This window comes from Megalopta genalis, chromosome 5 (genome assembly GCF_051020955.1).
Source record: "Megalopta genalis isolate 19385.01 chromosome 5, iyMegGena1_principal, whole genome shotgun sequence".
Classification (NCBI taxonomy): Eukaryota; Metazoa; Arthropoda; class Insecta; order Hymenoptera; family Halictidae; genus Megalopta; species Megalopta genalis.
Genome location: NC_135017.1, coordinates 14134945 through 14162824, shown reverse-complemented (window position 1 = coordinate 14162824; position 27880 = coordinate 14134945). Strand labels below are relative to the sequence as shown.

The 27880-nt window shown below is 46.2% G+C and overlaps 1 protein-coding gene across 2 annotated transcripts; it reads right to left on the bottom strand.

The window, feature by feature from the left end:
- Positions 1-304: 304 nt before the first annotated feature.
- On the bottom strand, positions 305-27880 carry LOC117227050 (uncharacterized). 2 transcript variants are annotated; one of them, XM_033481955.2, is made up of 2 exons: positions 27741-27880; positions 305-7477 (listed from the first exon to the last, which is right to left on the bottom strand). In XM_033481955.2, the coding sequence occupies exon 2, from the start codon at positions 7474-7476 to the stop codon at positions 6607-6609; it is 870 nt and encodes a 289-aa protein (XP_033337846.1). In that variant the 5' UTR covers position 7477; positions 27741-27880; the 3' UTR covers positions 305-6606. The 2 variants fall into 2 exon arrangements, with proteins under 2 accessions (XP_033337846.1, XP_033337847.1); XM_033481956.2 differs by lacking the exon at positions 27741-27880 and adding an exon at positions 13299-13564.

The following is a 27880-nucleotide window of genomic DNA, read 5'->3' as shown; positions in this document are numbered from 1 at the left end:
GCATGCGAACGGAGCAGAAGAGAGACACGGGCATGCGACGGTTCGAATCAAATTCCTCGATCGTCGAACCGACGGATAAAATAATCATTCGGAACGCGAGAGAAGCGTCCGCGCGGCGGCCGAGGAAAATAAAGCCACGGAAAAGATGATACTGGAGATGATAATGGTCGGCGTTACGATGAATTTATTATCTTTTATTATACGCTGAAAATCAAGGGAAACGTGTGCGCGAAACTTCTGAGATCGTTCTGTCGGCAACGCCGATCGTTGTCGGGGCGATGTAGGAAACGAAGATCGCATAGACTGGAGCGTTTCATAAAGATTTATTCTCGAAAAAGTCGTGCACTCAGGTGTATATAAGTGGTACAATAGAGAAACGGCATAAGAAAGCTTAATAACGTCCTATTCATAGTAGTTGCGTTAATTATCGGTAAAAGTATTGCGGTAGTACAATGCGAGAGCTATAATTGTAACAATGATAAAGATCGTCGCCGCTCACTTAAACCCACACCGTCCTTATCGGCTAGCTTACGTCCTAGAACTTGTACGTACAGATAAGATTACGCGTTTAAGATTACTTATTTAGAGGATTTGGCTCATCCAACGTCGTTCATCCGGATCCACGCGTCGATTATCGTAAGAGGAACCGCTCAGAACTTCGTCTCCCTGTCCTTGGATGAAAAAACAAAACGAAAAGATCTGTGTCGTTCTCGTTGTTCTCTCGGACGCGGACACGGGAATCGCGGCTGCTTCTCGCGCGGACGCGAGATATAGAAACTTTTTGGGCGCAGGAATCGCGGAAAAAGTGCTGTTGTGCGCGTTCGATCGGCGTTCCAACGATCCGGAATGCCTTTCGCGCCGCAAACCGATCGTTCGATAAACAAGACCGCGACGATCAAAATCTGAACGGAATAGTTCTCGCGTAATTCCGAAGCGTCGTCGCGATACGCTAAGTATAAACGATTGTACCACTTATGTCAAGGTATCTCTGTGTACCAGTCGACCGATACGCCATGGATCCCAGCGATTTTTAAAGCCTCGTCCACCGGCGAATGCGAATATTTCGTGTACGATCGACACGCGAAACAAAGAAATCGTTCGATCGTCGACGGTCGTATTGCGGCACGCGACGCGCGAGAACTGTTTACGTGCTCCGCGACGAAACAAATCGGCTGCACAGACCGATAGAAGTGTAACAATCCTGCGAAAGTTTCGTTTCGATAGCTCTTACGGTTCTCCCGCAATAAATTCCCGAAGTTCTCCCGGCCGCCCCTTCCAAGACTACACGCAGCGCTGCTGGCGGGTTGCCGTGTTTCCGGGATATTCTCAACGGCGATTCCTCGCGCACGGTAGCGACTATCGAGATATCTCGTCGCTCTCGATTTTAGTCTTTTCTTTTTTCTTTTTTCTTTTTTTTTTCGAGCGTAGAATCGATCTAACGTTCGTGATCGAATCGTTCGTGATCGAATAATTTGTAAACATTTCCAACAGGAGCTCTGTAGTGCGTTAAAACTCTGTTGCGATAAGCAAAACAAATAAACGAAAGAGACAACAATATAACGGAATGACAGCGTTACGGCCACCGTTAGGCGGCTAAATTATAAAACAACGGTCGAATAAACCTTGCGAGTCTCAGCCTTTCAGTTACGAAGGAATGGAAGAATAATGAAAAATGAATCGATCGCTTAAACGACGCGCGCTTAAATATTAATTAACCAACTAATATAGAGAGAGATATATACGGTGTATACGGTTCTGTAAATATTCTGTTCCCCGGATTAGTGTACGTAAACCTTGGATTAGCACCTATTCGATCTACGTGTGTTTCACGTGTTCGCATTCTTTCTAGTCTCAATCAGTTCGCAACGAAAAGAACCGGAATGTAACGAATGTTAACAATTTTCGTCCACGCGGACCGATAAATATTATCGATTCAATTCCTGACAAAGGGAAAAGATTCAGCTGACTAATCGAAAACCGGTCTGGTGTCCCATCAATACCGAAAAGCTACGGATACGAAACGCATTGTAAAAGGCACTTTCACTCAACATTCAATCGAACCGAATCGCCGTCACTTTTCGCTTCTTTTTTTTTGTTTGTTCGTTCGTTCGTTCGTTCGTACGTACGTTCGTTCGTTCGTTCGCCTAAAATGGTTCGCGGCGAAAATGATACTTCCGTTCACCGTGACATCGTACAGAACGTTGTTTAATGCGCAGAGTGGAAAAAGTTACACTGTTTCTCTCACGCATCCTTTAATTATAGCACTTTCTCTCGCTCGTTCTCTCTCGTTCTCTCTCACATTCTCCCTCTCTCTTTCTCTCTGGTTCGCTCTCTCTCTGTCTGTTTCACTAATAATTAACGTGCACCAATTTAAAAAAGGTAGAGATGTATAATAATATATATGTACAGAGTAAGATTCTTCGAAAGAACGTTATTCATTTCTCGGTATGAGTTTAATTAATTTTTCATTGGATCACAGAATGGTAGCGCCCGAGCGTGGCAATTTTTTTTATTGAAGACCCTCGAAAACGACCGAGAAAACCGCGGCCGATCTGCCGGGATCCGCCGGCGGGTTTGTTCGCGTTGTTCCCGAAAGTCCTGCCGTCTAAAGCTAGCATATGTATCGAATACCCAAGACATTATAAAATTGGAATATAGAATATTAAAATTACAAGCTATATCCTTAACAGTACTGCTGTTTTATCAGTCACTGGACACCGAGTGCTCCGAACTGACCTCCGGAACACCGAACGGATATCGAAGTCCCGCCTAACCCGTCTGAAACGCAATGGAATCGAGAACCGTTTGAACCAGGTAATTAGCTCGCCGGCTAACGAATTTATGTTTAAAGAGGTAAAGTATGATTGAACGGTGATTGTCCACTGAAGGTTAACCATTTAAGCTGCCGCGATCAACTTAACGCCGGAAACAAGCTGAACGAAGACATTGCGCGCTCGTTAATCGGAATGGATGCGTAAAGTGTGTTTACGGCTGTGTCGTCGCTTATGGGTATATTTAAATTATTTACTCGGAGCTCTTCCCGTTCAGTCGGATCCAAGTGCTCGAATACTTCGAGCGCTCTTGCAATTACGAGCCTTGGATCTGGATAATCGAGCACTCTGTTCCTGATTCGGTTATTCGAGTACTCGGATTCGAGTTTAATCGAAGAATAATCGGATTCAATTCAGTACTCAAAGTACTCGGATTCAAGTCTCATGTTAAGTACTGTTCAGTACTCGAAATACTGAGATTCAAGTAAATGCTCAAAATACTGAGATTCAAGTCAATACTCAAAATACTGAGATTCAAGTCAGTACTCAAAATACTGAGATTCAAGTCAGCACTCAAAGTATTGAGATTCAAGTCAGTACTCAAAACACTGAGATTCAAGTCAGCACTCAAAGTATTGAGATTCAAGTCAGCACTCAAAGTACTGAGATTCAAGTCAGTACTCAAAATACTGAGATTCAAGTCAGCACTCAAAGTATTGAGATTCAAGTCAGTACTCAAAATATTCAGATTCAATTTAGTATTCAAAATACTGATATCCAAGTTCGAACACAGAGTATCCAGTATTCAAACATATTCGTTTCAGAGAGAACGCACGAGTACTCGAGTTCAATTACAGTGTTACGAGTACTTCGAGTACTCGAGTAGAAAGAGCTCCAATGAACTGTCTTCAACGAGTGATCGTGCGAGGTGCATTGTCGCGTGAGATCAACCAAAGAATTCGTTTGTTACCTGTTTCGTTAAAGTGCGTTCGAGTGCATTTCAGGGTCGGACAAATAACGGCCCACGCAGAAAATCGTCCGCCCTCCGTTCGTCCCTTCGTTTCCCGTCTATCGTATAATATATAACATACGCGCGTGGTAACGCTTTTAGCCGGTTATTAAAAAAAAGCTGCGCCCAGACTTCGTCGAATGTAAAATCGTCTGAAACAATGTCGGCTAGAAGTGTGCGAGAAGCAGCGAGTGTGCACGGAATGTCGTCTGAAAAGGAAAACCGAGAACCGTCAATGTAAAATAGAAAATGGACGACCACTGACGCGCGACGTTCGCTATCGTATATACATATAATACCTATTATAATACTGTACAGTTGTTTATTAGTCGACGAAGCTTTTGTATCTCGGAGTGATATATTTATCGATGAAATGATAAACGTTTCTACGCTGATTATTCTAAGTAAAGCCTCCCTAATTGACGCTCAAATTGTACACAAAAATGGACAATTGAAGAAGAGCAGATACGATTATTCGAGTCTCGCGACTCGTTCCTATAGTTTCCCGCGTGCTGTGTCTTCGAACAATTTTTTCGACGAAAATAAATTATACGCGGAACAAGTAGAGACTTCAGGCTTTTAAATGAGTTTAGTTTCGTTGTTCTACGATTTTTATTCACGAACTTACAGTATTTTGAATATCATCGATGTTTCGGGGGTTGGAAATTTCGCGTGAAGTCTGGATCGAGTTTTTCCATCCACCGTGTCGCGAATAAATTTTTTTGAAGAAATCGACGGACGGTCTCCGAAAGTAGATACTTCAAGCTTTAAAATGAGTTTAGTTTCCTTGTTCTACGATTTTTCCTCACGAAGTTATAGTGTTTTAAATACCATCGATGTTTCGGGGGTTAGAACGAGGTTCCTGGAACGAGGTTCCCATCCACCGTGTCGCGAATAAATTTTTTTGAAGAAATCAACGAAAAGCTGCTGAAAGTAGACACTTCGGGCTTTAAAATGAGTCAAGTTTCATCGTTGTACGAATTTTTTGCACAAAGCTGTAGCTGTTCGAATATCAACAATTTTTTCGAAAATTTGAAACTTCGACGAAAGTAGCGTAGGGCTCTATAATTACCGATTGCCAACAATTGTAAAAACGAGGCACGAGGCTCGAATAATCGTATCCCCTCTCCTCGAATTGTCCATTTTCGTTTAGCTGAAGGAAAATTAGGGAGAATTTACCGTACGTCGTTAAGTTGCTCGTAGTGCGTTTGAAACAGGTGGACGATTTTCGGCATGAACCTCGAGAAACTCTTCGCTGGTGCAATGACTAATATCAGACCGCTAATATCGGGGGACCGATGATTCACCTTACTAATTTACGAATAATCCTCGGATCACGGTTCGTTTGGACACACGATACTGGCTTCCGATAAATACTAAGTGCGATGAGTATGTTAGCGTTGTAAACTCTTTTTCTCGCTCTCTCTCTCTCTCTCTCTCTCTCTCTCTCTCTCTCTCTGTCTCTCTCTCGCTCTCTCGCTATATATATATATATATATATAGTCCTCCGAAGCTTAAAGACGAACATTCTCGGATGGTTAATCAGTGAATTAATTAATGATATCTCGGGAAACGTCGGCCCTCGACCCACCACACCCACGGCTCCTCTTTAAAACCCTCTAGCTCTCCTCATTATTTGTTTGTTTCCGTCGGATTAATGAAATCTTGGTCCTTGAGCGTATATTTCTTAAGTAAATCGTTCCTAATTAACCCTCCCGATGATACTCCATTCCTCATCCCTTTCGCTCCGCGCCCTCTCGAGAGTGCCCCGTCTCCCTATGGTCGTTCGTTCTCTCCCTCGGGTCAGAGTTTACCCTAGCAAAAAACCCTATGAAAGCTTCAATGGACGAAAAGTGTAAACCGATAGGATCTCTCCCCTTTCCGCCTGCGCCCCGCCTTCTCTCACCCCCTCTCTCTCTCTAGTTCCCGTCGAAGCAACCAGCAGATTCGAAGCGAAGTGTTTGCTCTTTTTCCATTTTGGTATTTTCGTTGAAGCAACAGTGAGCCCCATTCGGCATCAACGGGGCTCGGTTTCACCCGCGAACAGTGTCGTTATGTTCGTTACGTTAGCCTATCGTCGTGTGCAATAACGTCTCTCTAACCGACGCTCAGATTCTGCACAAAAATGGACAATATAGGAAGGAGGAGATACGATTATTCGACCCTTGACATAACATTGACACAACCTCGACAATTCGTAACTATAAAAACGAGCCGCAAGGCTCGAAATAATCGTACTTCCTCTCCCCGAATTGTCCATTTTTCTGGACAATCTGAGCGTCAATTGGAGAGACATTACTGTGCACCGAGAAAGATGACTACTCCCCGGCCCTCGAACGAAACGAGCTGGCGCATATCAAAAGACTGTACGCGTGTGTATGTATACATGTTCGCGCGCGCGTGTATGTGTGTGTGAGTGTGTCGTTGCGTTATTTCGGACTCCTTGGACACCGGGTAGCTTTCCCGGGGACTCGGACGAGGGTCCCGATCTGTACGCGGCGGGCCGCGAGGGTGAGTCCCGTTCTCTGGGGCGCTGCAACGGAGTTGTTCGACGCTACCCTAAACGCCTGCCGAACTCGCAAACCGTTCCGAATGGGTTCAACGTTCCCAGGTTACAATGCCGAGTCGTGTTCCCGCGGTCCTCGTTAGCCGAGGCGTCGGGAGGATCGTCGAACGGCGTCCGCGCGCGTCGTCGCGGACACCTGGATTTCTACCGCTGCTCAGCCGTGGCTAGAGGCCGAAGGCTCTCGACCGACGCCGCGTAAGGTAGCGTGAAAAAATTGTGAAAGCACGGTTCCACAGTCCACAGTGTTAGAAAAAGGTAGCCTAGATCTTGGAGACGTATAGGGGCCGGTGGATCTGCTGCGGGTTCCCGTTCTGCTTCGAGTAGCGAGGGTTCTGCAGCAGCTCCCTGGTCTCGCTGGGTGAGCCCGGACTCAGGCTGTTGGTGGTGGAGGTCTCGACGCGGTCGCTGATGATCTCCTCCTCCGTGATCTGCTCGAGATAGAGGGCCGACTGGGCGGTCTGGTGATCCCCGTTCACGATGGGCGGCGGCGAGTAAGCCGGCGGAGGACTTCTCGGCGGTGAGCCGGAGTCCTTCTCGTTCTCGGTCTCTATGGACGCGCTGGATGCGATCTGCTGCAGCTGTCTGGCTCTCTTGCCCTGCTTGGTGGTCAAGCCCCCGGTCTCCGCGTCCCTCTCCAGCCTGTGACCCGACTTGGACCTGGTCAGCTGACGCTGCACGTACTCGACCAGCTCGTTCTCCTCCTTCTTGGCGATCACGCGGTTCAGGATGATCAGGAATATGCCGATGAACACGGCGAACAGCCCGATCACCACCAGCTCGTTCAGCCAGCCCTTCGAGGACTTGGTGCCCCACTGCGTCATGTCGCCCGGCAACGAGCCGCTCATCAGGAAGAACGCGCCCAGCACCAGGAACACCACACCGATGTGCAGCATCCCGATCGACGTGACCACCTTCGTGTCCAGCATCCCCTGGCCAGCTGCATGGCTAGAGTGGCCGGACTTATGGTGTCTCGAGTGATGGTCCAGGGAACCGGTGGACGCTCTCGGCGACGTCAACCCACTGTCACCCGATTGCGCGCTATAACGACGCTCACGGGCACGACGCTGCTCGTCCCGGCGCTTTCTCTGACGCTTGATGGCCAGCGCAGAGTGCAATCCAACCGCGTGCATCCTGCAACACCGGAAAGACAACCCTTGCTCAGTGAAACGCCCTCTACTACCCTCTCGCTCTCGCTCTCGCTCTCTATTTTTCTACGAGCACTACCGACTCTTTCACGACATTTTTTCTGTTTTTTTTTTGTTTTGCTTTTTTCATTGACTCTTCAACACTAGAACTACCAGACGGATTGGATCGGGAATTCTTTGAACGATTTACGCTGACTCGTCTCTATCGTCTCTACGCTTCTTTTTTGTTGTTTGTTTTTTTGAAAGCGCAGTCGCTTGGTGCTTCTAGTGTCAACGAACGAGTTTCTAGTTCAACGATCGACTTTTTGGCAGAGTTCTAATGAGATTGTTCTACATGCATAGCACGATTCTCCTCGAGTCTACCGGCAAAGCGAGATAATCTGATTTTTGTCGTTCGAGTTCAATAATGCTCGTCTCCGTCGTGCGGAGTATCTCTCTCTCTCTCTCTCTCTCTCTCTCCCTCTCTCTCTCTCTCTCTCTTTCTCTCGAAATTCGAGAACATTGGAATTCTAAAAGCTGTACAAGGTTCGCCGACAGGGTTCACAGGATGCACTGCGATAGAATCACGCGTTAATTGGCTACACACTAATGGATTACCAACGGTCCCCGCGTCGCTGTCCCGTCCCTGGACCTGTGAACATTTCTTCGTGCACGCCGGGGCGGCCGCTCGGCTACCGAGCTGCTCTCGATTGGCTGACTACGGTGGTGGGGGGAGCGGTGGGCGTGGCCGGGAGTCTAAGAGAAAGCGATCGGCGATGATCTGATCGGTTCGAACGGTTCCCGGGGTGTCGCTTTCGGTGCCGCGTTTCCTCGAGATTACGAACGCTCGACACGAACCGTTCCGATCCTAGGACTCGCGTTGCATGCAAACTTCTCGGAATCGTTCTCGAACGAGACGCCGGCGACGTTTCTCGTGCGGTCGCGTTACTGGGATCGGCAACGCAGGGTTCTCTAGTTCGGAATAGATGTTTTCTAAAGAATGTGCATCGGTGTGTAGCCCTTTTTTTCGTTCACGTTCCCGTACCCTTTCTTCTCGCATGCAAAATGATATCCTTAAAAGCAAGCTAATTGGTTCTACGTTCGACTAAATGTTAACTCGTACCTGAACGTTGAGCTGAAATAACAGAAACCAGCGAGAACGTCCGCGAGTCACTTGCGCCGTGTTCGCGACAATTTTAACCCCTTTGCGACATCGAACTCTTTAAACTCTGCGTCTTTCGATAATACCGTTGCTTTCGATTCGCGTTGCTCTAATTTATCCGGTTAAATTATGCTCTATTGTGCGGAATCGCGCGTTTCTTTCGGCCGAACCGTACTTTTATCAAATTATTTTCGTGTTTTCCGTTTCGAATCCGTTCCACGAACCGTTGAAGCCGAGAGTGTAATCCTTTTTTCATCGCATTTCGATGAATCCGCTCCGATTCGAGTGAATTAGCTGGCAGTGCGCGCATGCGAGATATTTGGTGGTCATGCTGCAAATACTTTGTCCCGTCCGCCTATGCGAATATATTCGAGAATATTCTCCCCCCGTGTACGTGCAAACGTTCCATGCTATTTCGAATCTCGGGAGAAAATTCTACGTGTTATTATACTTATTAGAGCTTATTATGTACGTCGAAAAGTCCGATTCGGACGGGTGAATTTCTTACCGCGATTTTTATCCGGGCACGCGCTCAACTTTCAACCCTCTAACAGGCACTGGAAATTGAGCTTCCCGGCCATTTTTAGGGCGCATGTGGACGCCAGCCGCAAATATTTTCATCGTTGAAATGTTATGTCGTCTATACATTGCTTCCACCACCCCTAATTTCGAGGGGTGAAAAATTAAGAATAACAGGAGAACGAAAAGACAACGGAATAACAACTGTACGATAAAATTGTATAAAATAAATTGTGTATAAAATCGTATAAAATTGCATAAAATTATATAAAATAAATGCTACGTAAAATTACATAAAATAAATACTATATAAAATTGTACAAAGTAAATTGTGCATAAATTCTGCATAAAATTGTATAAAATTGTATAAAATAAATTCTACATAAAATAGCATAAAATTACGTAAAATTGTATGATAAAATTATGGTAATTGAATATTCCAAATCATCGGAAGCTCGTAAAACTCACTGTGCCCATGAAAGGGTTGAAACGTTCGCCGACTTAAGTTGAGAATTCGCGATTCTTCGCCAGCCTCTAAATTGAAAAATATCGAGGAGAAACGTCGGAAGCGATGATTCACGATTAATCTACGTCCGTCCTGCTCTCGGTCGGTAAAACAGCCGGCTCTTTACCCCGGCCCCGGTCGAGTGGGCGTGTTTGCGATGCCTTTTGTCCGCGGAAACTACCGAAACTGCTTTCCTTAGGGTAAGAAAGTGGCCCATCGCCTGAAGAACCCTAAGAGTAGTGGCTTTTGTTGGCCGATCCAGCTTTCTGGCAGATTGTTTGCCTACTAGAGATGCTTTCAGGCGGACCAGACGGCGGGGGGTTGTCCTAGATCGCGGCCCTCCGCGACGTCGGAAACATCGTATACGTCGACCCTGTCGGACGCTCTCTTCCCAGTTTCCATCGATCCCCGAAATTGACAAATCCTGTTCCTACGACAATGCCGCGACGTCGGCAACGCTTTGGTAGCATCGCTGCTACCGATGCCCACGCACAAAGGGGTGAGAAAAGATCGCCGGCTCGAGGCGCCCTGTTATAATACGCCGCCCGGAACCGCCGTGGCAGAGTAAAAAGCACTTTGAATATATCGATCTCGTGACGTCACGTTGAATTATATATAATAACGTTAAGGCTGCTTTCAAGATCGCGGGCCGCGCGTTTAAAACGCAATTTGCGGGACGGTTTCCGCGGCTAACTTCCGGCGAAATCGTTGGCGACGCTGAAAAATTCCGGATGAATTCTCGGAAATTGTCCCGCGACTCGCGAACGAATGAATGGACGATCCCCGGGAGGGGTAGGAGGGGGGGGGGCATGGGATTTTTTGAGACTCGCGGCTCTCGTTTTCGCGGGTCGCGAGAGATTTTCTTTCGAGATTTCGGTTCGAACGACGACGAAATCGGCGGAGACCGGTTCTCGCGTCGATTTCGAAGTTTCACGGCCGACCTTTCCAAGGAAGCAATAACTCCTCGATGCATTTTTACATCGGCGAACACAGCGGTTGCTTCCCCGTGAAAGGGATTCCACTTTACGAGGCGAGAAGTATGTGGCCTCATTCTCCGCGGGAAATCCCCTGGTATTGCCACTCTTTTAATGGCGGCTCTACGATGCTTCTCTCTCTCTCTCTCTCTCTCGCTCTCTCTCTCTCTCGCACACTCTCCAAGGCTTTCTAGCGGGGGATCTGTACTTTTCCGCGGGATTCTTGCGACTTATTGCGACACACGCCGAGGAAACAGCTAAATTCCGGAGTCGTCGATGAGAAAGAACGATAATTCCGCCCTCGATTTTTATGCGTTGTAACGCGTCCACGGGGTTGGTGACGCTGCCCGCGGCTCTGGCGCGGTACATTTGACTTCCGAAACCGCAACGGTGCAATCCTCTTTCGTTTCCAATCGATTTTCTTGCTCCTACCGGAACGGCGACTGATATCGAAACGATGGAATCGCGCAATTTTGTGGAAACAGCTTGCTGTCGCAGTGTTGAATAATAATTTACCCGTGCAAAAAATCCTCTATTGCAAAAACAGAGATAAAAAGGAACGTAAATGAACGCAATAGCACGGTTAATAACGCGAAAGAAAATTATTACCAGAGGATTTTATGCATTAATCGCAAAAATTAGCTGATCGAAACAATTTAATGACTTTCGAACGACTGTTCCCGGCTTGCTAAATTTATTAAAAGAAGGTACACGCGTATATTTAACCCCCGTCCCTTGTTATTATTAATAAAGACTATTTTTATCCTGCATAAAAATCCGCGATCCAGTTTTCGCGTTGCGTACGGCAACGCCGTATTCTACGCAGGGTGCGAGAGATGCGACGACGAAAGAAACGAGACAGCCTAAAATGTCAAACGGAAGCGTGGCTAACGACGCGTCGGAGCCGCGTAATTTTTTCGAAAAACAGCTCGGTATTCTTCGCCGGCTGCTCAAATGTGTAACGAGGTTTATGCGCGCGAGATGTAGGTCGAGCGCTGATACGAAAGGGTAAACTCTCGTCGCGAGGCTAGACGAGGCACTAGCAGATAAGATTTTTATCGTCCGCCCGGTATATTTGTCTTCTTCGATCGATGACACTAGAGATCCTTATCTCCGAAAGGTTCTTCAGCGCAGATCCGCCGGCCTCTCTCTGGTTTTAACCGGTCATTCTTTCGGCCATAAACACTCCCGGAAAGCTGAACTTCCATTGGCGTGGAGACCGAATTTCAATGAATCGAGGTAAGAGCATTGGATGTTTCGCGCAGGGAAATTCGCCGATCTCTCTCTCTCTCTCTCTCTCTCTCTCTCTCTCTCTCTCTTTCTCTCTCTCTCTCTCTCTCTCTCTTTCTCTCTCTCTCTCTCTCTCTCTCTCTCTCTCTCTCTCTCTCTCTCTCTTTCTCGGAGGAAAGAACGAGGCCAGTGGAGTTACGGCGGCGAGAACAATTAGCTGATTGGTTAGAGGGAAGGTTCCGAAGGAGGGAAAAGATCAATTGAACGGAGACGAGAAGGTATATGTGAAGGAAAGAAAAAAGGAGAACCCGGAAATAGGGTGACACTGTGCTCGACGAAGTTACAGCGTAGACGGATAAAAATTGGCCGGCTTTGACCGACGATTACTCCGCGAAAGATCGTCGTGGGACGGTGGCTGTTCTTTCGAATTGAAGCTTGAAATCTCTGCTTTCGGATAATCTTTCTGGATTTTAAGTTTGATGCAGCCGTGCCGCTGTAACCCTTTAAATGCGAGGCCATGTTTATCATATTAAACACTATCATGTTTAACGAAACGCACGGACTTTGTAAAATTTTTCTCGAAGATGCCGTTTGCAGAGAAAGAAAGTTCGATCCTTCTTCTTCAATCCACAAAAAAAGAAACCGGACTGCGATTTTTTTTCGCTAAGTTACAACACTTTGAATCGGCCCTTTCATTATTGGCACTTAAGGGTTGAAATGGTTGGACACGAAATGGGTCACTTCGAAGTGCTGTAACTTCGCGACAAAAAATCGCAGTCTAGTTTCTTTTTCTTTAGATCGAAGAAGAAGGATCGAACTTTCTTTCCGTGTAAACGGCATCTTCGAGAAAAATTTTACAAAGTCCGCGCGTCTCGTCAAATCTCGGCAATTTTCAATGCGACGAACTTGGCAATTTTCAATACGACGTACATGACCTCGCATTCAAAGGATTAAAATGGCGAGGGTGCAACGATATTAAAATCGAGAAAGGTTACATTAGAGTAGAGATTTCAAGCTTTAATTTGAGCAAACAGTGATCGTCCTACGACGATCTCTCGCGGAATTATCGACGGTCGAAGTTGTCCAATTTCTCTATGCCGCAATTCGTTGAGCGGCATAAGCCTGCCAACTATCAAATAAATTAGCTGGTGCTGACAAACAAAGTGGTGTGCGCACGAAATGCAACAGGCTTCGAACCCTTTTACCGAGCACCCTAATCACGGTTCCTAGGACTATGATCACACCTACGCTTGTAACTATCGCTACTATGGGTTCCGGTGTGTACATACTCGTACCGATCGACGAATAGTCGAGCGTTATCCCCGTAACAAGACACGTGACACTAGAGAGCTCAAAAGCCAGCTGCAAGCAGCCTAAACTGCAGCTACGGCTCACCTATTTCTTTCTATGACTAGCCTACACTTTGTCATCGGCTTACCAACTGCCACACCAGGATGGTCAAACTCCACGGTTGGCCATAGAGGGAGTTAAATAGCCTTGACTCCTGGACCTCGGAGGACCTTGGAGACGGCTCAGATTAATACTCCCGCGAGACACCTCTCCGTGATACTGTTTTAGGACTTGTTCTCTATCCGTTCTCCCAGACTGGGAACCTTCTGGGGCTCGGCGGGCCATCATACGCACCTCTGGGCGGATGGCTCCCGTACTGCATGGCTATGCAGTGGCCTGAGGGGACAATTACAAGAGTAGTAATTTGCATTAACAGGACGGAGTGATCTAGCCCGATAGTTCACTCCTGCGGAGACCTACTTGGGAACGTCGAGAGTTCAAACGAAAATGATAAACAACGACGGGAATCTCGAAGCTCGTTTCGCTTTTTTAAGCGCAGCCTGCGAAGTCTCGGGATTTTCGAAGAGATCAGCGATGATCAGCGACACGTTCGATGTACGGTAAATTCTCCCTAATTGTCCTACGGCTTGCAAACGGAAATGGACGATTCGAGGAGATGGGACACGATCATTCGAGCTGATTATTATTGCTGACAATCGGCGAGAAAAATGAGCTGCGAGGCTCGAATAATCGTGTGTCTCTTCTAAAATTGTCCATTTTTGTCTGCGAGCTGAAAATCAGGGAGAGTTTACTGTACAGTCGCTCGCGAAAGTGTTGGTAACACTTTTTAAAGCTTTATCAACATTTTTAAAACTGCGCCAAATGACATGAATCCTTTTTTTCTTAGATATAATAGACTAACCTACTGGACAAAATGTTCTTTTCTCAATTTTGCTGTTACAGTAATGTCTCTCTAACTGACGCTCGGATTGTGCACAAGAATGGACAATTTGCACAGGAGATACGATTATTCGAGCCTTGTAGCTCGTTTTTTATAATTGTTGACACTTCGTAACTATAGAACCACAAGGCTCGAATAATCGTATCTCCTCTTCCCTAAATGATCCATTTTTGTGGACAATCTGAGCGTCAATTAGAGAGACATTACTGTACTTAAACCGACAAAAGAATATTAAAAACTACCCTCGCTTGTCGACCGTGTCATCCGAGCCTGTAACGAAAACCTGTAAAATAGCCTGCTACGATTTTTCATTGTTTTCGTCGTTCCACGTGACAGCGAGATTAAAAAGAAGCGACCCGAAGAAAAACAGAGAAATTCCAGTCGCGTTTCCAGTCCAGTTTGAAAACAAAGTCGTCGCGCTTCGAAACGCGACGCGTACGAAAACGTACGCGCGAGAATTCCGCGCGGTAAGAAATGAATAATAAACAAATACAAACGCGAACGGGCACGTATCCCAAAAAAACGCGGAATAATTTATTTATAACGTGTCGGCGGGACAGTTTAGACGACGCGAGATTTATTTAAAGAGCTTTTTTAGCCGACGTTATTTCCAGCTAACGGATTTCGATAGTACGCGATATTCGTTCTATTAAATATCGATGCCGTGTCGCCGTCGCCGGCGCAAAGCCTTAGGAATAATTACTGGAAACCGGGGTTACCAGCATTTCGGCCGAAGCCGTACGTTCTCTCGATAAAAGCTCCATTGTCTGCGCGTCCTCGGTTCTTTCTTCCCGGACACTCGAACATCCAAAATGTATTCCGTCCCCCAATTAAGGGTGGCTTTAACATTCTTTCGACTCTCTCTCTCTCTCTCTCTCCCTCTCTCGCTCTCTCTCTCGTTCTCTCTCTGTCCCGTCGGATCAAGTATTCAAGGGTTGTTCGTTATTAGAGCATGTAGATCGAGCCGGAGAATAAATTATCCGTGTCCGTGTTTCCCGGGGGCACGTTCCTTTCGCGACTGCCGAATAATCGATCCAATTAGCAATGATACCCGGGGCCTAATTGGACGATAATTCGTGGAAACACCTTGAGGCTCCGGTGCCGCGTCCGAGGGGCGTGTATTAAGGTCGTCGCAGGGGGTGGTTGGGGGGGGGAGGCGGCTTCGCCCGTTAATTCCCTTCTTTATCGGCTAACGGACCGTCGCGTCGCGTCACGGCGCCCGCCGTTATACCGTACACGTTCACGCACCGGTGCATGTGCACGTGCACACATGACCTCGTTGCACGTACCGCACTATCCGACGCCGTCTATTTTGCGTTTGCGTTCCGCAAAGCGGGATGGGGACGGTTTATTGATCGCCTGCGAAGGAAACGATTCTGCGTCCCGCGCCTCGTAATCGCGAAACCATCGCGGAGTCTCCGTCGGCGTCCCCTCGTCGTCGTTTCCGTTGTCTCCGTTGACACCAGCCACTTTTACCGAGCACCGAGCTTTCTGCCCGCCCTCCCGTAAGCTAACGTCCGGGTACACTTTGACCCGGCCCGAGAAACCACCGAGGTGTCGGGGGACGACGGATCGGATCGCCTTTAGAAGGAACACCGATGCTATGGAATTTTTCTCGGCGATGGAGATGGTCGGAAAATTCCGAACTTTCCTCAGGGACGTAGCTGTATCTTTCGGCTGTCCATCGCGATTTTTGGAACGTAGATACGTTGCGAAATGACGGAGATATTCGATCTGGAAGGAGAGGGTGGTTTTCCGTAGTTCGAAACTTTGGTGTACTTGTAACTTCGTCTTTGGGAATTTTTTTGAGGGGAAAATCGGCGAAGGGAGAATTAATCATTTTTACGGAGATGTAAGTACGTTCTTCGACTTTCTATTGCAATTTTCGCCAAGCACTAATCGCGTCAAATGCCGAAGTTATATCGATTCGAAGAAGACCCTCGGAATCACCCAATTTCCTGCCGCTTCGAACTCCGCGACAGTTTTGGATTCGTTCGACAATTTTTCTCCCCGAGAGACCCTAACCGAAAAATTCCAATTCCCTGCGGAGACGCGGACGCATCTTCCGGCTTTGTGATCCAATTTTTGTTGAACGTCGAGATCGCTTCGAGACGGGCGGAGCCGAAGAAGGGCAGCGAAGGACGCTTTCAGTTTCGGCCGATCCGAACTTCGCGACAGTTACGGAATGGTTTTATCTTTTTCGCCGCTGTCGCCCCGTTTAATCTGACTCCGCGGAATCCCCGATAGTCCGGCAGCATCTGGAGGAAATGCGCCATTGAATCGATTTATTGGCACAAAGTGTAACTGGGTTATTCGCTTTTAATCGATTCCCATCCCTCAATTTACGGGGCAAAGGAGCGTGAATTAAAAAAGAAAACAAAGAGGCCGCCGAGAGAGAGCGAGAGAGCGAGAGAGAGAGAGAGAGAGAGAACAAGATGGACTTTCAACTTTCTATTTAAAGCCGGTCGTTTCTGCGATCGACAAACAAGCCTGCCGATACACACAGTTCTCGCATCGGCGTCGAGTTTGCGACTTTGGATCGAGTTTGCTCCCGTCGAAATCGTTTCGAACTTCGTTTTCCAGAAATACGCCGAACTAAATTCCGCACGCAACTACAACGCGCAACGCAACTACAAAATTCCCTCGTATTTATAGACCATCTCTGGCGGATTTAAACGTTTGACAATTATTACGTTACGTCGACGATTTGCCGTTGGAAATTTCACTGTCGCCGCGCCGCGTTGTGCCTCGCGTTTAAAAGGATCCCTTTCGCGGAACAAAACGCGCGGTTTCGGAAGGGAGAACCGCGGATTTAGAGGAGAACGCGGCGGCACGGCTGTTGTTCCGTCGAAACAACGTGTTGAAAGGATAACGACGCTGTGAATGGATTTAAACGCATTGTTGTGTTATCTGGATCGTCGCTGCTCCCCGTGGAATAGGCCTCGTTTGCCTCGCTAATGTAATTAAAGATTAAACCAAACTTATAGAATTGAGATCACTGGCGTCGGACTACCGTGAAATCGGCTTTCGTGGCCAGGAAGCGCGAATGTACGCCCATTTGTCAACAGCCACGCCCAGGAAGCGTGCGAACCGATTGCATAGTCGCCGGCAAAGATCGTAGAAATTCGTCGGAATTCGTCGGAATTCGTCGGAAGTCGTTTCGACATTTTTCTTCTCGTCGCGCGCGATTTTACGCGGAAAATCGTGCCCGGTTTCCCGGCCAGGCTTCTCGCTCAACGTTTGTCCCGGGGACAAAAATAATTACTGCAATTGAAAGCGAAGACTTCGGGCTTGAAAACGAGCCTAAGTAGGTCATCGTGCGATCTCTTTTCCCGCGGCTGTACAATAGGGTAAACGCGAAAGAATGTTTCGAGGGGACGTCGAGTCGCGAATTTTTGACCGAACGGCTGTCTTCGCTCTCGTCGCTGTTTTCGCGTTCAACGTCGTCCAGGGGAGCAAAAATAATTAGCGCGATTGAAGCCAGAGATTTCAGACTTGAAAACGAGCCCAAGTAGGTCATCGTGCGATTTTTTTCCGCCGAGGTACAATAGGATGAACGCGAACAATTTTTCGTGGGGACGTTCGATCGAGCATTTTCTACTACTATCGTTCTTCTGGTTGATTCTTATCAAAAAAGTGTCGCAAATGAAAAATCAATTAGCCGAGACGAAACTAGAGATTTCAAGCTTTAAAACAAGCCTGGATAGATTAATCTACGATTTTTTTTGCCGATACTGCGATGAGTTAAACATTTCGAGGTCCATGAAAATGTCTAAATTTACGGTGATCGGCGAAAAGAGGAATCCTCGCTCGGGCCGTATCCTAAAAGAAAAATAATTGAGCCGACTCGAAAGCAGAAACTTTGGACTTTGAAACGAGGTTAGGCAGATCGTTCTACGATTTGTTTTCACAAAGTTACTGCATCTCGAATATCGACTATCCTCCCGCCGGGGATTTATTGCGCGGAGAGAACGAAATTCCGGTTGCTCGAGGGATCTATAAAAAAACGAAGATTTGCATAAACATCCGCGACGAGTAAAAAAAAAAAGAGTGGTAAAAGGGTCGTGAAAAGGTGGAACAGTGCAGGAAGTCTTGTGCACGAGAGGTGCCGAAGGAAATCCGTTTTTAGCGCGGATAACAAACTGTCAGCGTTCCACGCAAATAGACCTGTTTATTTTTCCACGGAAGCTCAGTGTTTTCCAACGGACACGCTGCTTTTCACCTTGTTCCACGAGTTCTCCCGAGCCATTTCGACGGGCCTACGCCAAGATGGCCGCCCGCCTTAAACGACGTTCATTCAGTCGCTTAAAAACATTCATACTCTTAATGGACGGCGTTCCTCCCGTTGCACGGATCTTTGTTACTTATTTTTAGTTTATTTTCGGGCTGGAAGCTCGCCAAGTCTTTATGCCTCGCGTGCACCTCTTAAAAAACAGACGCACCGCCTTTCTGCTCGCGAGTTTAGAGCGTTTCGCGCATAATCGGCCCGGCAACAATTGCGAATAATTACTTAACCGCTTCGCCGATGTTTTTAGTCGATTTATTTGCAATTAAATATCGGCACGGAGGGCAAACTAGTTTCGGAAGCATCCGCCATCTTGTTTGCAGCACGTTTCTCGTCGATCTATTCGCAATTAAATGACAGAGAAAAGAAGGTTCCGCCATTTTGTTCAAAGTACATTTAGGTCCATTTTCGCAGAATCGTTTCAGCGAAAATGATAAATAATTAATTACCTACTCGGCTTGCAAATATTTTTAGTCGATCTATCCGCAATTAAATGACAGAGAAAACAAAATTAGTTTCAGAAGGATCCGCCATTTTGTTCAAAGTACATTTAGGTCCATTTTCGCAGAATCGTTCCGACGAAAATGATAAATAATTAATTACCTACTCGGCTTGCAAATATTTTTAGTCGATCTATCCGCAATTAAATGACAGAGAAGACAAAATTAGTTTCAGAAGGATCCGCCATTTTGTTCGGAGCACGTTCCGGTCGATTTTCGCGGAATCGTTGGTCAAAAAATCGCGAACAGCTATCCGCTCGCTTTAAAACGACTTTAACTCGTTTCATCGGAATTGAATATCGATGAACAATTCGCGGAACGTGCACGGTCCCGCCATTTTGTCCCAGCGGAATTAATTTATGAATGATCCAGCGACGCGTGCGAGCTTCGCGCGTGAAACACAATAGATCCGCTTTGTTCGACGAAATCGAACGAACTCTGGACGCTGAAAAAGTGATCCAACGAAACTAAAATTCGTTTTCGTTCGCGCGATTCCGCGCGGAACGAACGCGAAAGATTCCGGAGCGGCGAGTCGCGCGATGAATCCGCTTCGCGCGCGTCTTCGACGGAACGACGTTCTCTCTAACATTTCCGCGAGACGGACGATAAAATCGAAAGGTAAGAACCGACGATTCGGCGCGGGGTTGAACGAAACGGATCGGTGTTCCGCTTTTTAATTGCACCGGCGCGCCGGTCTCCGCGTGTTCGACGAACGCGCGGGCAATCTTTTCCGCGACGGACGCCGCGCGCGTATCGAACACGCGCGAGAGGCGTGTATACACAGCAGTTAAAAGCGGCGAGATACCGAGTCACGCGGGGGAGGAGGGGGAAAGCTTTTATTACAAACGGAAATATGTGTGCCGAACACTCGAGCGCCGACACCGGCTTTTAGTTTCGGTTTAGGGATGAGCTCGCGGCTCGCGCGCTCCCGAAACCGTTCAGACGCGCTCGCCGCGGCACACACCGGCGAACAATTATAAGACAATTCGTTTTCAGCGAGATCCCGGCGAACAATTTCCCAAGTTTCGCGCCCATAGAAACTTCATTTGGCCCGCGATCCGGCTAAAGCAGGCTAATCCGCGGCGAGGACGCGACGTATTTTCGTTCGAGGAGAACCGAACTTGCGCGCATTCGTTGCCGCAAACCGATCGCCGTATATACGGACACTGATTATGTACACCGATATGTATGCGATCGTATAATAGTTTTTGGAATAATTTATTAACCAGTTGCGGCGCCTCCTTTTCGAAGCGCGCACCTATCTGTGTCGCGAGAATCGAGCAATGAGCATACTCGTCGAACGCAGAGCAAGCATCGCTGTTAAAATATTGGAAAAGACGATTTTATTCTGTAAAATGAACAATTTTATTGTACTAATATTTACTTGTTCTCTTGACGCGAGCATATACTGCATATACAATAAACGAATAAAGCGCGAAAAATCAAATACTTGTAAAAGTTGAACCTTCAAATCGCTGCTGCAAATATTCCGAATATTCGGAACGTGTCTTGATATTTGAAAATATGCAATATGCTCTTTTGTTTGTCACTGAAATTACAATTTAAATAGCCTAATATTGGCCTAAACGGCCTACTAGCCTAGCCAGCCGAATGATCCGTTTATTTGCGGATTAACATTGCGAATTCCGAATCGTACAAACGAAAAACAAGCGTGATCCGGTCGGAAATTTGTCGCGGCTTTCGCTCGCGTGAAAATTGATTTGGCGAAATAGGCTGACCCGTGATGAAGATATGTTAATTCCGATATATTTGGAGGCCCATTATCGCCGACCGCACGCGACCGAAATTTCGCGTGTTCGTTCGTTCGTTCGTTCTGCTCGGACTTTTCTGAGACACAACAAGCGGTCGTGCACCTACAGGGTCGAGACGATTGGGAAAAGGAAAAAAGAGGGCTGTATAGCCGACTGCTAGGCCAGCGGCAGGAGGGATTTCGTCCTCGAGGCAGCCTCGGGAGAACTCGCGAGCTTAAGTATAACGAATTAGAGCAAGCACAACGGGGTAGAACGAGTACGGAATTCAAGGATCGCCGAGTCTCGAGTCCGAGATTGTGGAACATCAATCTCTCGTAACTTTGCGGGGGAGAATGGAACGGCGATCTGCCTAGGCTGGTTTTAAAGGGCAAAGGCTGTGCTTTCAGCTACCATAACTTGATTTTGCCAAAAGCGTTTTCGCGTTGCGAGATAAATAGAAATGTCGGGCCCGAGTGTCTCCGCGAACGCCGATGACGCGGTTCCGGTTCGAAGGGCGATGGAGCATCGGGAAAAAATCGTAGATCGGATTTCGAGTACTCGTTTTAAAGGCGAGACTCTAATCTTCGAATCCGTGCCAGTTCGAGCGAGGGCAAAAATTTGTGACGCTCCGTGGAAACGTTGAAACGCGTCGAAGAAACCGGCTGGTTTTTCATTGTCCGGCTGAGGTCGCGTCTCGCGTTCACGGTGCAACCGAACGCGAACGGAAAATCGAGCGGCAAATTTCAAGACGTCATTTCACAGAGGAAACGTCGATCTTCGAAATCGTGCTGGCGCGAGACGGAGGAAAAATTTTTTAAGACCCGCAGAAACGTTCGAATCTTCCGAAGTCGGTTTTCCCGAACGCAACGATGACGCGTTGCGCTCGAAGCGCGACGAAACTGCGATAAAAAAAAGTCGTGGGTGGAATTTGTCGACCTCTTTGGAAAGGCGAGGCTTTAATCTTGAAATTCGTGGTAGCCGGAGACCCGAAAAAAATTAGTTCAGCTTCGTGGAAGCGATTGAAACCGTGCTCCGCATAGAATAGTTTTGGAAAAGGGCGCTCGCAAAACTTTTATATGAATTCGCCCCGGTCGATGATTCCCCCACCCGCGGGCCCGTCGGTGAAGACGCGAACGTCTGGCTGCATGAAATGCAATTTCACCCTTGCATTGCATCGCGTCGGGATCGCTGTTTCAACGTTATTAAATAACGATGCCCGCGAAAGGCGCGTTCTCCTCGCTCCGGAAAAATTGAAAGCCGTTAAAACCGAGAAATTGACGTACACTAAATCGTAATAGGGTGCTTTCGTGATACTGTTGAATTACTATAGACCAAGGACACTGGTTTTACAGTCCCAGACGAATGTCATAATTGCGGGAAACCATGCGAGCATAATCTTTTTGGGGACGAACGTCGTCGCTGGGAATGCGAACGAACCCAGGACGAGCAAATTGACTAAACGTACATTAAATTATGCTTAAATTATGCATTACGCGTCGCTATTTAATCAAACGTACGCGACAGAGAGGCTAGAAAAATTGCGTGATCGCTGCTTCCAACCGTATTCGCAAAATCGATCGCAAAAATAATTTCGTCGTTGAACCAGAGATCCCGTCGTCGAAACAGCGCGAAGCTCGCCGTTCTAACGCGATCAAAAGCGATCAAAATCGTGTCGAGAATGCAATCGAGAATGAGATAAAAAGTTTGTTTAAACCGACGAAAAGTTCGTCGTTGTTTAAGATGATCTGCGAGCCTAAAATCATCGACGATCTTAGGTCGCGTTAAAAATAATCGAGGCTGGGAAATTCATGATCCGTCCGGGGCGCGAAGAACGTCGACGATTATGGATCGCTTTCTGGTAATCGGAGACCATAATCGGTAGATCTCCGTGATTCCAAACAGCCTTTCGGAAGTCCCGAAAACGTTCTCGTATTCCTCCGCGGGCCGCAGGAAATAATGCTGTCTAACCTGTTGCGAGAAAAGCCGAGGCGCGATACGTGTTACACGGCAGCGGAGCTCGCAGCTTGCGAATTCGACCTCTATTCGATCGCGAACAGAGGATGTCCCCTGTAACGGGGATCGTTGCACGAAAATTCGGGGACCTCCCGTTGCCCTAACCTCGGATCAAATCCCTCGGAAAATTCGGTGGTTGCTCGCGCGCGTTGAATAAACCGCGTCCGCTATTATTTATAGTGCTCCTAATAATACTTTAGCACTGTTTTCAAGAACGTGGCCACTCAGAGTGAACAACGGGATCCAGAGGAATTAGTGGATTATCTCTTGTTACTCTGAATGTCTCTTCTATTTTTAATTCGACTTCCCGCGATTCGAAGATCGAATTCGGCAGATCTCTCGGTCTCTCTCCGGCTGATTTCTCGCCCCTCGTTTTTAATTACAGTGGATTCTCTCTGATCAGCTTCTCTCTGATCAGCTTCTCTCTCTCTCTCTCTCGTCAGTTTCTGTCTCGTCTTTTGAACGAAAGCGAACGATTTCGGAAGAGAAGATGCGATTGTTCGGGCCTCGCCGACTCGTTCTGGCGATTGTCAACAAGTGTAAAAACGAGCCCCGAGGCTCGAATAATTGTCCAATCATCCGATAATCTTCGTAAATTGTCTAATTTTGTTGAGAAGCCGAAGATCGATTGCGGAGAATTCACTGCAGTCTTCGCAAAATTTAAACATTGGATCCAGAGAATTTCAGTTGCTCGATTTCAGTCGCCTATTTTTTTTTTTTCTAGTCGTAACAGAGACTCGTCGAGATCCGTAGCTTCGGATCTAGGGAATTTCTGTTTCTCTGGCTGATCTGTCTTTCTATTTTGAATACGACTGCCTCGAGATTTGAGCATCGAATTTAGGGGATTTCAGTGTTCCTAGCTGTTTCGAGCTTTCTATTTTCGATGAAGCTTCTCGAGATTCGAGCACTGCGATCTAGGGAGTTTCGGTTAATCTAGCTATTTTATTTTCTCTATTTTCTACTCGATTTCTCGAGATCTAAAGATCGGATGCGAATACGTGGAACTATGCTAGGGAATCGTTGTTGCAGCGAACGTTGAAAAGAAGTGCAGCGAATTTCTCTACGATTGTCACTTGACGAATTATATACGGAAAAAGTAGAAACTTCGGGCTTCGAAATGAGTTTAGTTTCGTTGTGCCACGATTTTTATTCGCGAAGTTACAGTATTTCGAATATCGTCGATGTTTCGAGAGTTAGAAATTTCATGTAAGATCTGAGACGAGGTTTTCCGTCCACTGTGTCGCGAATAAATTTTTTTGAAGAAATCAACGAAAAGTAACTGAAAGTAGACACTTCAAGCTTTAAAATGAGCCAAGTGTCATCGTTGTACGATTTTTTTGCACGAAATTACAGTATTTCGAATATCGTCGATGTTTCGAGAGTTAGAAATTTCATGTAAGATCTGAGACGAGGTTTTCCGTCCACTGTGTCGCGAATAAATTTTTTTGAAGAAATCGACAAACGGTCTCCGAAAATAGATACTTCAAGCTTTAAAATGAGTTTAGTTTCCTTGTTCTACGATTTTTACTCGCGAAGTTACAGAGTTTTGAATACCATCGATGTTTCGGGGGTTGAAAATTTCGCGTAAATTCTGGATCGAGGTTTCCCGTCCACCGTGTCGCGAATAAATTTTTTTAAAGAAATCGACAAAGAACCTCCGAAAGTAGACATTTCGGGCTTTAAAATGAGCCAAGTACCATCGCTGTACGATTTTTTTGCGCAAAGTTATAGCTGCTTGAATATCAACAATTTTTTCGAAAATTTGAAACTTCGACGAAAGTAGCGGACGGCTCTCGTTTTTATAGTCGCCGATTGTCAACAACTATATATATATATACTATACTAACTACATAATTTTGCGCACAAGCTATAATTTGGGAGAATTCACTGTAGCTTGGAAAGGGCTCGAGTCAAACGTGGTCGCGAAACAATGGTCTAAACCGGTCATCAAATTCTCGCGATCTAAGACTAGTTACACCTATTATTTTTCACCCTACTTTCTTTATGCCAACTACACACTACTCGGACGTGATCAGGTCGAACAAAACTTCTACGGAGTAGCATTAAGGTGTCAAACGAAAGCGCTGTTCCAACACGATCCAGCTATACTATGTACGTAATAGTTTTCGCTTAGGTCCCAGCAACGCTTTCTACTCGCCGCGTATATCAGGCAAATTAGCAATTACCATCGGACACTGTACGCTGTCTTAAGATAAATAGGGTATTGACGAACAGGTCCAATCTTCGGAATCGATCGAGTCCTAAAACTAAACTAGGAGGCATTCGCTATGCAGGATACCCATCGTCTCTAATACTTTTACAGGGTCCATTTTCCGGAGCAAATAGGGTGGCCAAGTATGTACTGTTCGTATACCGTGCACGACGCAGCCGATCAGAGAGGCTTCCAGTTAGGCTCGAACAACTGACTGCGGATTTTCGTGCAAAATAAAAATCGTCTTTGTTCGTTAGAAATTACAGAAACGCTGTACCGGATATACATTTCGTTTCTTAATCGTTTTCCAACGAAAGTTAACTGCGATAGAATTATATTCTAAAATTCTACGAATATAAATAGAATAGCTGTGAATATAATATAAATAATATAAATATAAATGTAGTGATTATAAAATTGTAAATATAAATATGAGCATAAAAATCTATAAAATTGTAAATATAAATATGAGCATAAAAATCTATAAAATTGTAAATATAAATATAATGAGTATAAAACTATAAATATAAATATAATAAATATAATAACGATAAAACTATTAATATAAATATAATGACTATAAAATTATAAATATAAATATAATAACCACAAAACTATAAATATAAATTCTATATTATAAAATTCTCTGCTGTGCATTCGATCTACTCGTTTCTACCATAAACGCGTCAAATCCGCAGTCCACTAATAACGCTTCCAATTTAACCGCGTACAATAAATTCCCCCCGATCTTCCCTCAGCTTTTAAACAAAAATGCACGATTTCGAAAAAGGAGACACGATCGTTCGAAGCCTCACGGTTCATTTTCACACCCTCCGATTGTCGACGATTATAAAAACGAGGCGCGAGGCTCTTCCGAAATTATCCATTTTCGTTCGCAATTTGAGCGTCGATTAAGGTGAATGCATCGGCTAAATTAAAAATCGTCGTCCACGATATTCGCTACTCTCCAAGATGCATACACACACACACGCACACTGTGTCGTCGAAACTACCGATCTGAAAAATTGCACAGAACCTAAAAGGCTACGTCTCTAAGTCTCGACGTCTCTCTAAAGTCTTCCGTCTCGGGCCCAATCGGCCCGACCGGATCGTCTACGAACACCGTACCCATGCACCACCCGTTCGGACAGATCCATAACGCTTCTCCACGGAGTCTGACCTCCGCCGTGAACAAGGGCGGAAGCAACAATGAAAGTGGCATCGGTGTGTCTGTTGAAAGTTCGCGCAAAACCTAGACTACGTGCACGGGTTCCAACCGCGCGACAAATTATATCCTAGCCGAGCTCTCTCTCTCTCTCTCTCTCTCCCTCTCTCTCTTTCTCTCTCTCTTTCTCTCTCTCTCTATTTATATTTCACGGAGCCTATCCTTTTCGGTAAATAGAACAGCTACAACCGGTTTTAACGTATCAGCGAACTATGCTACTTATAGTCTCTCTCTCTCTCTCTCCTCTATCCGAGAACCAACCGGGCCTGCTACGAGCCTTCGGGTCGCCGTACCGCGGACGGCCCGAATAAATCGCGAGCCACGATTATTTATCCCTAATTTGTCCCTAATTGCGCTTAAAAGTCGACAATTTGGACAAACGAGATGCTCTATTATTATATGTACTATTATATATACTATTATTTGAGTTATATACATTATTGTGTATTCTATTATTATTTTTCATATATATATTATTATGTATACTAATATTATTTTTATTATACGTATATACTATTTTATTGTATGTACTATTATTATTATTATATTATTTATATTATATTATATTATTATTATATTATTATTATATTATATTATTATATTATTATATTATTATTATATATACAATTATTATTTTTATTATGTATATACTGTTTTATTATATGTGCCATTATTATTATTGTACTATTATTTGTATTATATATATGCTATTATTGGAGCCTCGAGGCTCGTTTTCACAGCAATCGTCAACAACCATAAAAACGAGCCACAAGGCCCAAAAATAATCGCGTCCCCTCTCCCCAAATTGTCCACTTTCGCAATCTGACCGCGCGAATCAGGGAAAAATTACAATACACACTTCCTCGTGAACTATCTATATCAGCCATCTCGTCGGCTTTCAAACCGCGCCGGAGGCCGATTGTTTGGCACACAAGAAATTGTTCTAAGATGGTCGCCGCGGCGTCGCGCGGATGACACCCGACAATTCAAAGTAAAACTCGACGATAATTCTCCCGGCGCTCGAGCCAACGAATCCGGCGAATTCGCCGCTATCGCGGAATCTCGACGGCGATCCATCCGCCGCGACACCGTGTCTCCCCGCGGAGAAAGAGAGAGAGAGAGAGAGGCGCACACAGGTGTAGCGACAGGTATAAATAAATGCTCCTCGGTCATAAAACCCAAACAAACCGGCCCGAAGGCCGGGAACCAAAATAAATCTGCCTGAAAACGATTGATCGCCGCAACTGCGTCGCAGCGGGCCGCGTACCACGGAACAACCCTCGGCGAACCTCTCTCTAGAGAGAGCGAGAGAGAGAGAGAGAGAAAGGAAAAAAAAAGAAAAAAAAGGAACGGACCGACGTCCCAGGTTTGCCGAACGATCCACAGGTAACCCGAGCCCACCCTCGATAGAGCCACCCTGTCCGAGGGAAACCGATGGAAGAACCGTGCCGAGGTAGAACCGTTCCGCGATCGCACACGGCTTAAGCAATATTCGAGCAATATTCCCCCGAAACCCCGAACGACCCTCTCCTAAAAAAAGGTCTAGCCCTCCGTGCGTCTAATCTCGCCTCTCCGATTCCAGGGGTGGGTGAAATCTGCAAGGAGAAACTGAAGGGACGCAGCAGGGTCCGGCGGAAACGTACCTGACAGGTTTCGCTCGAGCTTCAGACGGTTGACGAAGGGGTGTAACGGTGTGTCAGCGCTCACGCCATGGAGCCTCCGGCGATCTACGTCGATCCTTTGACCCCTCGATCCGGAACTGGTCCGCGGTCACACTTACATT